Genomic DNA, 12,597 nt, shown 5'->3' with positions numbered 1-12,597 from the left:
GCTGAACGGGCTTGACAAGAATGCAGCGATAAGCTCTTTCTGAGCTTTTTGAGTGGTGATAGCTGGATTATCAGAGTGAGGGAGGGGCGAGGAAAGGTTTCCTGCAGCCCCCCCCCCTCTTTGTTTTTGTTGGCACACACACACACACGCACACACACACGCACACACACACGCACGCACGCACACACACACACACACACACACACACACACACACACACACACACACACACTATACTCTGATTACAGCTGGTCCTGGGTGGCTTCAACGATTTGCATAACTCATTTTTGTTCTACATTTATCGTGGAGTTTGATGACCATGTTCAATTTAAAGTACATGTTTTCAAAGCGAGAAATTTATCTCCCCGTGCAGCTTGAGTGTGTGAACTGTTTTGATTGCACTTTTTTTCTTAAGTTTTAACTACCGTTCCGACAAAGTCGTTTCTGATAAACCACCGGGCCAATAAAAGAAGAGAATTGCTGCTTCCTGCTGATGTGTTGCTTTTTCTGTTTCTCTCGGCAGGCCGCCAGGAGCTGAGCTGCTCTCTCAAAGTTCCCCCCTCGATCATCTGATCGACCACTCGATCAATTACTCAACGCCAGTTCCAACAGAAGGGAGCTCACACAGGAGCCATGAGCGGGACCAAGGTCTTGCTCCTGGTGCTTCTGGTTGGATGGGAGAAGTCGCTGGGTCTCAACTGGAACCCGGTCCCCCGCAAAACTGTTCGATACCACGGTGAGTGAGCGAGTCTCATACCAGCTAATGGATGATTTAATCCTCACAGGCTCTTTGAACTCTCCAGATTTCAGAATTTGTTCAGGTTGTGCTAATTCTTACTTCCTGTTGTAGTTGTTTACCGCTTGTTAGCATACATGCTAAATACCTGAACAAAGAAGCAGCGGCATTCGACCAATTTCATTTCAACTAACTAGCTAACCCTTATGACTGTTAGCTTGGGTTGCTAGCACACTGCTTGACAACAGGTATACCTGTGTGACTATCCTCACAGACAACTCATATGATAATGTTTGCTAGCTTCCTACAGCTAACAAGCTATCATGCTTGATTTCAGGAAGTTGCTTTGGCTCAGTCGTAGAATAGGTCGGGTTCAATCCCCAGCTCCCGCAGCCTCCTGCTGCTGCTGTGTCAGTGGTGTGAATGTGTATCAATGGATTAGTTATGATGGCCACTTCACAGAGCAGCCGCTGACATCAGAGTGCTAATGGATGTAAATGGATCGGTGGGACTTGTAGTGTAAAAGCGCTAGTATAGGACTCAAGTCAATTTACAATTTAACAATTTGACATGCGGAGTAAGCTAGCTGCCTGAAGTGAAATATGGTGACATCGGTCAGAACAGGGACATGCAGTTAAGTCCAGTTACAGCTCGATTAGGCTACACCAAACTACACATGCCCAAGACCAATACCAAGACATTCAGGGATTGAGACCAAGACCAAGACCAAGGCAGGGTGACTGAGTCAAGACCAAGACCAAAAATCATCATGAGCTTTAACAAAATAAGAGAGTTCTCTTTTTTAAGTTAAAGTTAGATTTTGAATAAATGTGATGGCAAGAAGTTACTTGTTGTTTTAAAAAGGGGATTTTTCCTTCTAATCACAGGGATGATGTGGAAAATAAACCCTTATGAGGGGGTCTTGAGCGGGTTTTGATTTAAGACCGAGACAAGGCTGAATAAAAATGCTTTTGATTTGCAGGGCCGAGGCAGAGACCTCCAAAAAGTACTAGAAATATGTCATTGTCCAGATATACAAGCACTGAGGAAAAATGAATTTATAGACAGAAAAATATCCGACTCTGCTACGGTAGATGACAAAATGCTCCCTTTCAAAGAGATATGTCGGTTTCACAGGATGTCAAAACTTCATGTATTTGGCTTCTTAACAGACAAAACATTGACACAAAAATAAGACGTTGACCTGTTTTTATTTCACTGGGATTAATGAGTGTAATATGGGATTCTTTGACAACTATGAGTGCAGTATTCTGTGAACTTCAGAGGCCAACATGTGAACCACTGACATGCTAAGAAGCTGGAATACAGTTTTTACTGGTAGCTGTGCTTCTTCATATTGTCTCTGTACTGAGCTGTCTCTGGGCTCTCTCACTGTCACAGACTTGTGAGCATGCTCGCTAAAAGACAAACCACCTCAAATAGTTTACTAAAGAATGTATTAAGACCTACGTACTGTAAGTGTCTCAAGCTAATCCTCTTTATTAAAGCTCTTCATACTCCAGAGGCTGACAGAGGAAGAAGGACCCTACATCGTTTATTTAAACCTCCTCTGCTCTCTGTAAAGTCTAAAGTATTGACACCTTTTTCATCCGTCTGCTCAGAAGTTTGCCGAACCTTTGCTGGTGAGATTGTCTTCCTTCCTGCAGCCTGAAGCCCGAGGCCATGGCGTTAAGACCGACTTTATGATTTTATGATTTTATGATTTTATGAACTGACAATTGTTGCTAGAAGCCCTCCATGTTCTGTCCCCAGGATGATTTATCTGCTTAATAATAACAGCGGAGACAAGTGTCTTCCAGTGCAACAATCAGACGCAGATTTCCCATTATATCATTGGTGGATGATTTCAGATCATGTGTTTGACTGTCAGGGAGACAATGCATCAGTCTAATCCTCGCGCTCAACTGTATTTGCACTCTTTATCTCGGCCCTCCTCTGCAGCCAGCAGCAGCTTTCTTCTTCTGAACAATCCCAATTGTTGCAAGCTGAGAAATAGTCTGTTTTATTTTAATCCCTCAAAGGGGGAAGTGCTGCTTTCTCTCTCTTGGGGATTAGGGGAATACTATGAAGAGAGGTAGAAAATATAGTAAAGAAAAGCTACCTATCCCACCTTTCAGGCCTTATCTCTGTCTCTCTCTTCTTTCCCTTCACTTCCTCCTCTTTCTTTCTTTTATTCCTCCCCTCCCCTTTTTTGCTTTGTATGCTGAGCCCGAAATGCTCTTATAGCATTTTCACCAAGAGCTCCGATTTCAGCCTCTCTCCAGGAGAATGGTGCTCGGTTGCTCGGTGGAAGGGTGTGTGGGGTGTATTTCAAAAGCAGCTTTCTCGTAGCCCGCTATCATGCATCCACACACCCCTCTTCTTCTTTCTTTTTTTTTTCCAAACACAGCCCACCTCCCTCCTTATAGTCCTCCATGCTACATTTGTGGTGGCATGTGAGGACACACAAATGGGGTCAAAACACATCAATAAGGGCGTCAATACTCCAGTATGACACAGCGAAGCTAACGCTGGCAGAGAGAGAGAGAGAGAGAGAGAGAGAGAGATCTGAGCTGCACTTTGGCTGGAACACACTTTTGGTAAAGTTAAACCAGAGAGGGCAAACTGGGACAGCTGCAAACACACGGTCTTATATGGAAAAAGCCCAAATTGCACCACCACTCTAACTTTGAGTGTTTTTTTTCTCTCTCTCTCTCTCTCTCTCTCTGTAAAGCCGGAGAATAAACCTGCCTGTAGAGACAAGATAACTCCCCGCTTCTGGAGCGGGCTTTCTCTCCTTTTGTGACGAACGTCTTGGAACTAGAAAAAGGCCTCGTCATGAAAAGAGAAGAAAGCAGATCTCGTCACTTCAATCACACTTGATTCGAGTGTCGCACTTGAGCGCAGGAAAGATTCTCAACACAAATTGATTTGCATTGGTAACAAGTGGGATTATGGCAACCGTTGACAGGTTTCTCCACTTTGTTAGAGGAAAATGAGATTTTTGCGGGCTCAATACTTGGTTAAATGACTTATATGGATGGCTTCTCGCTACAGTGCTGGGGAAGAGATAGGAGAGAGACGAAGTGGAAAAACAAAGCTGCAGAAAGAGGGGAAGGAGGGGGGGGAGGAGGGCGAGCTGGAGAGGAGAGGAGAAATGAGAGGAGAGAGAGAGAGAAAGAGGATGTATAATGGAAAGAAAAGCGAGAGAGAAATATAGGCAGAGAGACACAGGCAGAGAGTGGGAGAGAGAGGCTAGTCACTAACTGCCTTAAAAGGACTGGAAGTAGCTCAAGAGGAACAACACACACACACACACACACACACACACACACACACACACACACACTCTCTGTCTCTGCAGGCCACTCATCCTGTGTTGCATTTTGCATGCAGTCGTCTCCCTGCACACACAGCATCTATATTAATGTGTGTGAGAGAGAGGGGGGAGAGAGCGATAGAGAGAGAGAGAGAGAGAGAGAGAGAGAGAAGGGGGGGGGGGGGTTGCAAGACAGTGATGAGACAAGTGCTGAAAAACCAGAGTGAGATAAAAATTTCGGGGGCACAGAGGGCGTGTGTGTTTATACCTCTTTGTGTAGAGAGTGTGTGTGTGTGTGTGTCGCTGTGAGTCTGTCTATCTAATCCCCATTTGTTTATATATGTGTGTGTGTGAGTGTGTGTACTGCTTAGGCTGGCAGTCTGAGGGATTTAGAAGTCCGGGCAGTGTAGGAGGGGTGTGTGTGTGTGTGTGTGTGTGTGTGTGTGTGTGTGTGTGTGTGTGCGTGCGTGCGTGCGTGCGTGCGTGCGTGCGTGCGTGCGTGCGTGCGTGCGTGCGTGTGTGTTTGCGTGTGCGTGCGTGTGTGTGTGTGAGGGAGTTGGGTGGTAGGACAGAGATGGTAGAAGAGATAATATTTACCCCCACCTCCCCCTCCCCCCCCACCTCGCCAACACCGCCACCCCCACCCGGCAATTACATGAGGCTTACATGAGGTTGCAGAAGAAGAAACACAAACATCCTCTTTACTCTCTCCGCCTCTCTTTCCCTTCATCATCATCCCTCCTCCTCCTCCTCTTCTTCTTCTTCTTCTTCTAGAAGTCTTCTATTTTTTTTTGAAGTCACGTTGCCCCATCTATGTGACATCTTATATACCTGCATTATGTATGTCCTTGGTAGAGCTGCTAATGAGCGCTGTAAATGTACTGTTCCTTTGTACTCACTGACACAGCATGCATCTTGATTTCATTTTATTTGGCTTCTGTTTCACATCAGATTTACAGCACATAGTCCCCATTCACCGTATTCTGCATTTTCATTTATACTTCAGCTGGTTGCTTTTGCTTTTGCTTTTTTTTTGCCACTAAGGGACTATTTAAGGCTTGAGATTAATACTCATTTGTAGTTTCTAAGGCAACTGGACTTGTGCCAAGCGGCAACCTCCAAAGAATAAAGCCGATGCAGAAGTGAAAACAGCTGCAGTTCCTCGAGTGTCCACTAGAGGCTGGCTGCAAAAGCACAGGAAGTCACATACACACCCATTCAGAGATGAACTACAGCCTGGTTCAAAAAAACAAATAGGTGTGATTAGCTCATGTCTCGATGGACACACACTGTCCGGGTGTACAAACAATTAATGAGTGACAAAGAAAAAACTTCTGGCAAGCAGGAAAGATTATAAAGCTACCTCACTGTGCCCATGGCGATGGCACCACGCCATCTGTGTGTTTGGATTCGCTGTTCTGTGACGTAGCATTCAAGTGTGCAAAAGTACATCAGGGTTGGTGATAAGGGGTGATGATGGATGGCTATTTTTCCTGGATTTTTGTCCATTGTTTGAACATAAGCGGAAAACCTTCTCAGAGGATTGGCAGAAAATGTTGTGGGCAAAGTTGGGGTGAATCATTCGGCCGTTTGAAAGAGCAGCTCACGGTTTATTTTTCAGGAGTTTTGTGTGTGAAACCAACTTTAATCTTGAATCAAAGAAATGTGATACAGACTTCTCAAGGGTTCAAATATGATTGCAGATTAACCTTCTGGTACTAGCTCAAAGTTTAATGTAGGCTGTAATAAAAATGAGCTCGATGTTAGAGCCCGGCCGATATTAGCATATTGAGTGACTATCTGATCGGTTAATTTTATCTCTGATATGTGCCGATATTACTAGCATTTCATTTGAGTTTCATTGTATTACACTAGCAGTTATCTGGCACCAGCAGAGGGCGCTATATGGATTACAACAAGCTGTATCACTCTCCAGAGAGTCAAGCGGTGATGCACTGTTATTTTCCGGTTGAGTGACCATCTTGTCTATATTATAAATCTTCAAGTGTTTGATAACTGCTTTAGTGGGATTAATGCAATAAATGTGTAAATAATTCAATCGATCTCTACAGATCGAAGTTAGATCAAAGAAAGATATCGGCCGATAAATCTGTATTAGATTTTGGAGATATCGGTATCAGTATCAGCCCCGAAAATCCTGTATCGGTCGCGCGCTACACTACAGTACATGCTTTATCAGATGTCTTCATCTGTGATTGTTGGAAACATGTTTTGCTGCTGCGGTCTCGTGTGTGTGCCGGCCACAGCTCAGTTTTAATACCAGAATCTGATAATCCAATCTTCTCAAATCCACTTTTCCCTACTGATTTTCAAAATGTGTCACTGCTGTGTGCTGATTCAAGGACCATCTGTTGTCAGGAAAACAAGAGATTTTAAAACACATATTTTAATCCTCTGCTGTTTTTTTGTGACTTTAGAGGGAGAGAATTTTTACTTCAGCCTCATTAATGTCAGTGTGACCACAGCAGACATGAAGGCATGAAAACAATAATAAAGCGTTCTGTGAGGAGGTAATGCCTTCTCTGCACTCGCAGAACGCTTTGAGCAGCTAACTGTCGGACCATGTAAGGTTGTATGAAAGTGTTTTGAATAGAGCGAGGCTATCTTTTATCAGCAAGAGATGGAACATGTAATTTAGCAGGTTAAGGTCTTACACAAGTTACTAGCGTTAAGTCAAACTGTATCAAGTTCCCGTCTGTAAGGATCGATACAGCCTCACTTGTTTCACGTCTTTCACCTCTTCCCCTCTCTGTCTCTGTGCTCTGTCCTTCCCATTTATTTCCTGAAACAAACGCAGATGATCGGAGTGTCCATTATGTTGTTTTAATCTATTTTATTTTTTTATTTCAACCTCTCCGCTGATAACACAATCGTCCCCTCGTGCTTCTTTTCTCTTTTCTGTCTCATACTGATTTTCCTTGTCCCTCTTTGTTCTGTTTTTTTTTCTCTTCTGATGGTTTCATATATATACACGCCAGCCACACAAGGACACATCTGAGCCCGGGCCAATGACAGAGGCCATGCAAGCCAAAACTATGATAAAAAGCAGCAGCTGTGGGTGGAACAGAGACGAGAAGAAAGCAAACGAACGAGAGAGAGAAAAGAAAGAGGGAGGTGAAGAGGGCAGGCGAAATTGAGCCCTTGGAAACTTGATATTTAGTTTGAAAATGTAGCCCGGCTTTGAAGCTCCAAACGAGGCGTGCATCTTTAAAGAAAAAGCCAAAGCAAATGTGCACCCCTGATTTAGAAGAACGAATGACAGAGAGATGTTGAGAGGGGAAAGAAACTAGAAGAGGACGGCCGTCTGACCTCCAGAAACCTCTCTCTCAACCTTTCTCTCTTTTTTTTCCCCCCTTCTTTCTTTCTCCCTGCCGTATCTCTCCAAACCCTCCAATTACAGTAATGAGTGGTTGCGAGCGAGGCACAGAGAGGCTGTGCGTGACTCGGAGGATAGATTGTGTGTGTGTGTGTGTGTGTGTGTGTGTGTGTGTGTGGGGGGGGGGGGGGGGGGGGGGGGGGATTCATCACATGCATTTTATCTGCTATGAGTTTCACTCATCCCCTGACCCTGCGCTGATTGGTCAGTGAAGATTAACAGCCGGGACCAGATGTCGGGACCTGGAGTGCTCTCTGTTGTCATACTGGCTTTCTGTGTGTGCTGATGTGTCACCGAGCGGCCGTCTGTGCATTCAAATGAAGAGTGCAACTCCAGCGGTGCTGTCATCCAAAGTTCCTTTTTGTAGCATCAGAACCAAGCAGCAACCTCCAGTGAAGCCGATGCTGAAGTTTGAAATCCTGCAGTTCCTCTAGTGTCCACGAGAGGCTGGCTCCAGGAACCCAGGAAGTCACATACACACCCATTCAAAAAAGCCTGTTTTTACAGCATAAATAAACATGTTTACAGCCTGGTTCAAAAAAACAAATAAGGGAGCCCCCTGCAGGAACAGATGGAGAATGTCACTCAGGCTCCCTTCATTAATATTTATAGTTTATGGTTTGAACTTATTCACCAGTTAAACATTTCAGTCATTGTGTTAAAAATCTTTGCCATGCTTACTGTAAAACTTTGAATAAAAGCTCATCCATATTAAAGACCCGGTTTCTTTTACCAGCCTGGTGTTGCTGCACGTTTTCACAAATAAAGGCCGGTCTCATTTAGAGGCCTCTCTGCATTTAGTCTTGTATAGTTTGTGGATCAGTATACACTCTGTGCACCGTGCAGCAGTCACAGTATACAAACGTCACTCCCCCTCCTATTGGCTCGAGGTGAATTCTCCAGAGAATATCCTGCTGCGTTCTCACATCAGCTAACTCTGACTTACTGCAGAATAAATACTAGAGGTCTGTCAGGAGAAACTCAGGGTGAAGTCCGGGTGAAAAATGTGTCTGTTTGCGTTCACACATCCTCCTCCTGGAAATATCAGGAGTTTTTCAGGAGTTTTCTGCATGTGTGAAAGCAGCTATGAGCTGTCTTTGGACTTGCTGTAGACCCTTCCATCCTTCCTGTAAATCATCAAATAGTTGTCACAGTCTTCTTGGAAAACTATAGGAGCCCCATGCTGCCCCACGGTCTACCCTCTATCTCTCTTTGTGCATTTGGTGTGTGTGTTGTGTGTGTTGTGTGTGTGTGTGTGTGTGTGTGTGTGTGTGTGTGTGTGTCATCACCCCAGCGTCGCTCTTAAAGGCTCTAACTCTCTAACTCTCTCCAGCTGCTGCAGCAGGCAGACAAGCTGAACCATGACGCTGGAATGGAAAAAAAGCTCACTTGTGGCATCAACCAGCTCTTGATTTATTCTGCTTGTTGTGGGTTACAATGACAGCCCCCCCACCAAGCCAGGCTGTTTCACCCCTCCCTCACACCGCCACACAACCTCCCTCTTTCATCCTCTGCTCCCCCCCCCCCCCCCCCCCCCTTACTGGTTCCATCGCTGCGTTAATCCACTTTAACCACTTCCTCTCCTCCCACCCCCCCCGTCCCTTCATCCCTGCTCTTTTATATTTTGCTGCAGTCAATCGCTCTATTGCCATGACACGTCTATCAAAAAACAATGAAGCTGTATAGGAAATACAAAACGCCGCAGAGGCAACAAACAAGAGCTTTACGCATCGGAGCCGTGCAGAAACCTGTAATTATTGCGTTTGTTTTCCCGTCTTTTATATTAAAAATCATTCAGTCCTGAGCTCACATGAATCCCCTCCTGTTGCTGTTTGGATAATCCCATAAATCTCTGTCATTGATTTTTAATAGCTCATAATCTATAATAAACTGGAGGTATAGTGTGCAGACATCTCGCCTCGTCTCGTCTCCTTATATCTCCCCTGCTCTCATTCTGTCTCACACCTGCCTCTCCTGTGAACTCGGCAGACAAAGCTCCCCGCATCCATGTGGGAAGTGTGCGTCTTTTGTGTGTGCACCTTGTTGTGTGGCTTCTTTTTTTTTTATCCCCTTCAAAGAGGGTTCCTGCTCAGATGAAGGCCTTGCTGTGAACGCAATCGGGTATATGTGCATGTTCATGTGGGCGCCGCCGTCTGTCTGTCTGTCTGTCTCTGCCTCTCCTTCTGCGCTCGTCGCTGCTTCAAAGCTCGCCCCAAAAATAGTTCTTTAATCATAGTTTGGTGTGTGAGTGGTGCGGCGGTTAGGAGCTATAAGCAGAGAGGCCTGTTGTATTTATAGCCGGGCCAAGGGAGAGGGAGAGGCTGGAGCTGTGCTGGAAGGCTGAAGGAGGCAGATTACAGAGGCCAGGCCCTGATCAGGGACCTTCTCAGACGGCCCTGAAGCAACAGGCGCTCCCCACCCCCCCTCGTCCTCGTCGTCCTCCTTCAGCCCATATGGGAGCTCTGTTTGGTCTGGCACAGTTTGGGCAGGGCTGGATGACATGTTTGACCCTGACACAGCCTACAGCACATTTCTCTGTGATTGTGATCATTTGGTGATAATTGAACACTTTCAAAAATGTTAAATCTTGATTTCCTTCTTTTCACGTAGCGTTGGTTCTGGTTCATTCGAGGAAACACTTTCTGTTGTCGCTGCTGCATGGAGCTAATAACACTCATTATCTACGTGTTGTCTGGTTTCTTTTATTGCAAGAATCCCGCACAGTCACATAATCCATTTTTATAAAACGACTCCTGCTTGTATTAAAGTTTGTTACAGTGTATTATCCTCCTGATGTTTTCGTCTGAAGCTGCTTTATCGCACAGGGAAACGTCAGTGAAAGCTCCCTCCCTCGCAGTGCACTCAAGGACGCACCGGGCGTCCGACACTCCAACACTTAGTCTGGTAAACAGCAGATTCACAAGACACACATACACACACACACACACACACACACACACACACACACACACACACACACACACACACACACACACACACACACACACACACACGCTCAACGAGAGAAAACTAACAAATCAATGAGAGAAGTCTGAGGGGAAATGTGTAGTTTCAGGCTGCAGCTTCCCCGTCTCAAGTCTCAGATGTTAAAACTTCCTGTCCTGAATTAAATTAAAAGCTATTCCTAATAGTCTCCCCCACGAGTGTAAAGCCACACAACGACAACAAGTGTCTGATAGTGAGGCAGAAAAAATAGAAAAGCATGTTTACTCAAGTACAACCGGAAGGCCCTTTGAGTCCTTCTGCATCTTTCTATGACACGTCATACCTCAAGAGCTACATCTATCAGCCAGCCTTAATTACTACTCTATGAAGACACATGTAAAGGTCAAAGGTTAAAGTTATTATATAAGAATAACTCATCCAACCGTCTATGGAAGAGTTAGCTGTTCCTCACCCTGCCAACCAAAACAGTGGAAAGCTGCCTTCACACCTCCATCATCATCATCATCCTCACAACAGGGATAAGGATTAAAACTATTTGACTAATTTAGTTTTAGTTCGTTTAAAATATTTATAGCAGCAGAACATAGCTTGTTTTTGGCATCTAGGCTCTGATCTCATCACTCCTCACAGTTTTATTTAGCATGCAGACATTTTTTGGAGTGATGTGATATCTTAAACCTCCCAGTCAGAGCCTGCAGGTGGATGCTGGGGTGGTGGTGGTGGTGGTGGTGATGCGGGCTGAGCTGGATTGCAGTACTGATGCAGGTCAGAGCTGGTGATGAGAGAGAGAGTAGAGAGGGACCGGAGATCTTAAATAGATCACTAACTGGAAGGAGGTGTAGTCAGGTGATTGTGGATATTTTTGAAGTTTGAAATCAGTGCAGCTTGAGTTGAATTCGTTGAACAAGCTTGCAGGCGTCGCCTCATTTAATGTGTAACTTTTGCATTATGCATACTTTGATATTTGGTCTACTTGAACTGTTTGTGGACTTTGTGGAACATACTGAGGCTTATGAAGTTTCTTGCCAACGTTTCGATCAGAAGATCCATATCACTGTTGTGTCTTTATGCTTAAAACCCGCCTCACAGCAACTCACTTCCGTCAGTGTGCATGGTTTAGGATTCTACAGGAGTTTTTTCACAAATGCACTCCTGGAAATATTTTATACAATTTCAGGACGACTGCTCCTGAAACCCCCCTGACCTGGTTGTTCATACGTTGAACCTCACAGCAGGAGACTATCCCGGGCGGGAGGGGGGGTTTTAGTGGGTCTCCCGAGGTAGGACATGATACAAAAAGTACAATGAGAAAGTAGAGTCTGACGCCATAATGAGATTATTAGACTTGATATCAATGCTCCCATCACTGGCTGACTATAAACGTCACCACCCCCTCCCACTCACTCCAGGTGAATTCTCCTGATTATATCCTGCTGCGTTCTCACATCAGCTCACTCTGACTGTCTGCAGAAAAGATACATTTTACAGAATAATAGTTAGAAATGAAGTGAAATGAATGAAACATAATATCTCCCTCGCGGTGAGGACTTCAGAATAATACACTTTGTAAAATGACCAGAGGAAATGTCAAGCAGAGCGCCTGAGAACGATGCTTAATGAGCCCAGAAAGGTGAACCTTGCACAGCTCCGGGTTCGGCCTTGTATAAAAGCACAGCCATACATGCATTGATGAGTCTGATGTCAGGTACTGTGATGCATTCAGTGTCTAAGAAAAATGTGGTAAACAAAAGTGTTGTTCAAGCTCGACATTCTCTTTATCCCGATGTGTTGTTGTCGACATAATGAAACCCACCCACAGCCTTACAGAAGCTAAAAAATGCCTGACTCACTCTCTTTGTCTCTTTTTATTACTCTTTTTTTATCTCAGTGTCACACCCGTCCAAAGACAAACACGCCCCCACACAGAGCGTGAAGAGGTCTTCCTGTGGCGTGATCTCTGATCTGTCTGTGTTTCACTCTGCACTGACCTCGCTCAGGCCCGCTGGAGCGACTTATGTTTCATCTTCTCCCTCTCTGCTCTCGCTTTCTATTTTTGACCTTTTGTTTTTATTTCTCATCTGTTCAATACATTAACCCCCCCCTCTCTGCACTATGTATTTTATTTGCAATCTTTTATTTAATCATCTATTTTTTTTACGAACAGTCGTCTCTCAGAGC

At 44.9% G+C, this 12,597-nt stretch overlaps 1 protein-coding gene across 2 annotated transcripts in view; it reads left to right on the top strand.

The window, feature by feature from the left end:
* sema4c (sema domain, immunoglobulin domain (Ig), transmembrane domain (TM) and short cytoplasmic domain, (semaphorin) 4C) overlaps positions 1-12,597 on the top strand; it is a 116,299-nt gene that overhangs the window by 57,938 nt on the left and 45,764 nt on the right. For both annotated transcript variants that reach the window (XM_065962746.1, XM_065962739.1), the window contains exon 3: positions 524-736. In XM_065962746.1, coding sequence (XP_065818818.1) covers positions 634-736 — 103 coding nt within the window. In that variant the 5' untranslated portion in view covers positions 524-633. The remainder of the gene's footprint in view (positions 1-523; positions 737-12,597) is intronic.

The sequence above is a fragment of the Labrus bergylta genome, chromosome 2 (assembly GCF_963930695.1).
Source record: "Labrus bergylta chromosome 2, fLabBer1.1, whole genome shotgun sequence".
Taxonomy (NCBI): domain Eukaryota; kingdom Metazoa; phylum Chordata; class Actinopteri; order Labriformes; family Labridae; genus Labrus; species Labrus bergylta.
The sequence above is the reverse complement of the archived record's forward strand: the minus strand, read 5'-3'. Positions and strand labels throughout refer to the sequence as shown.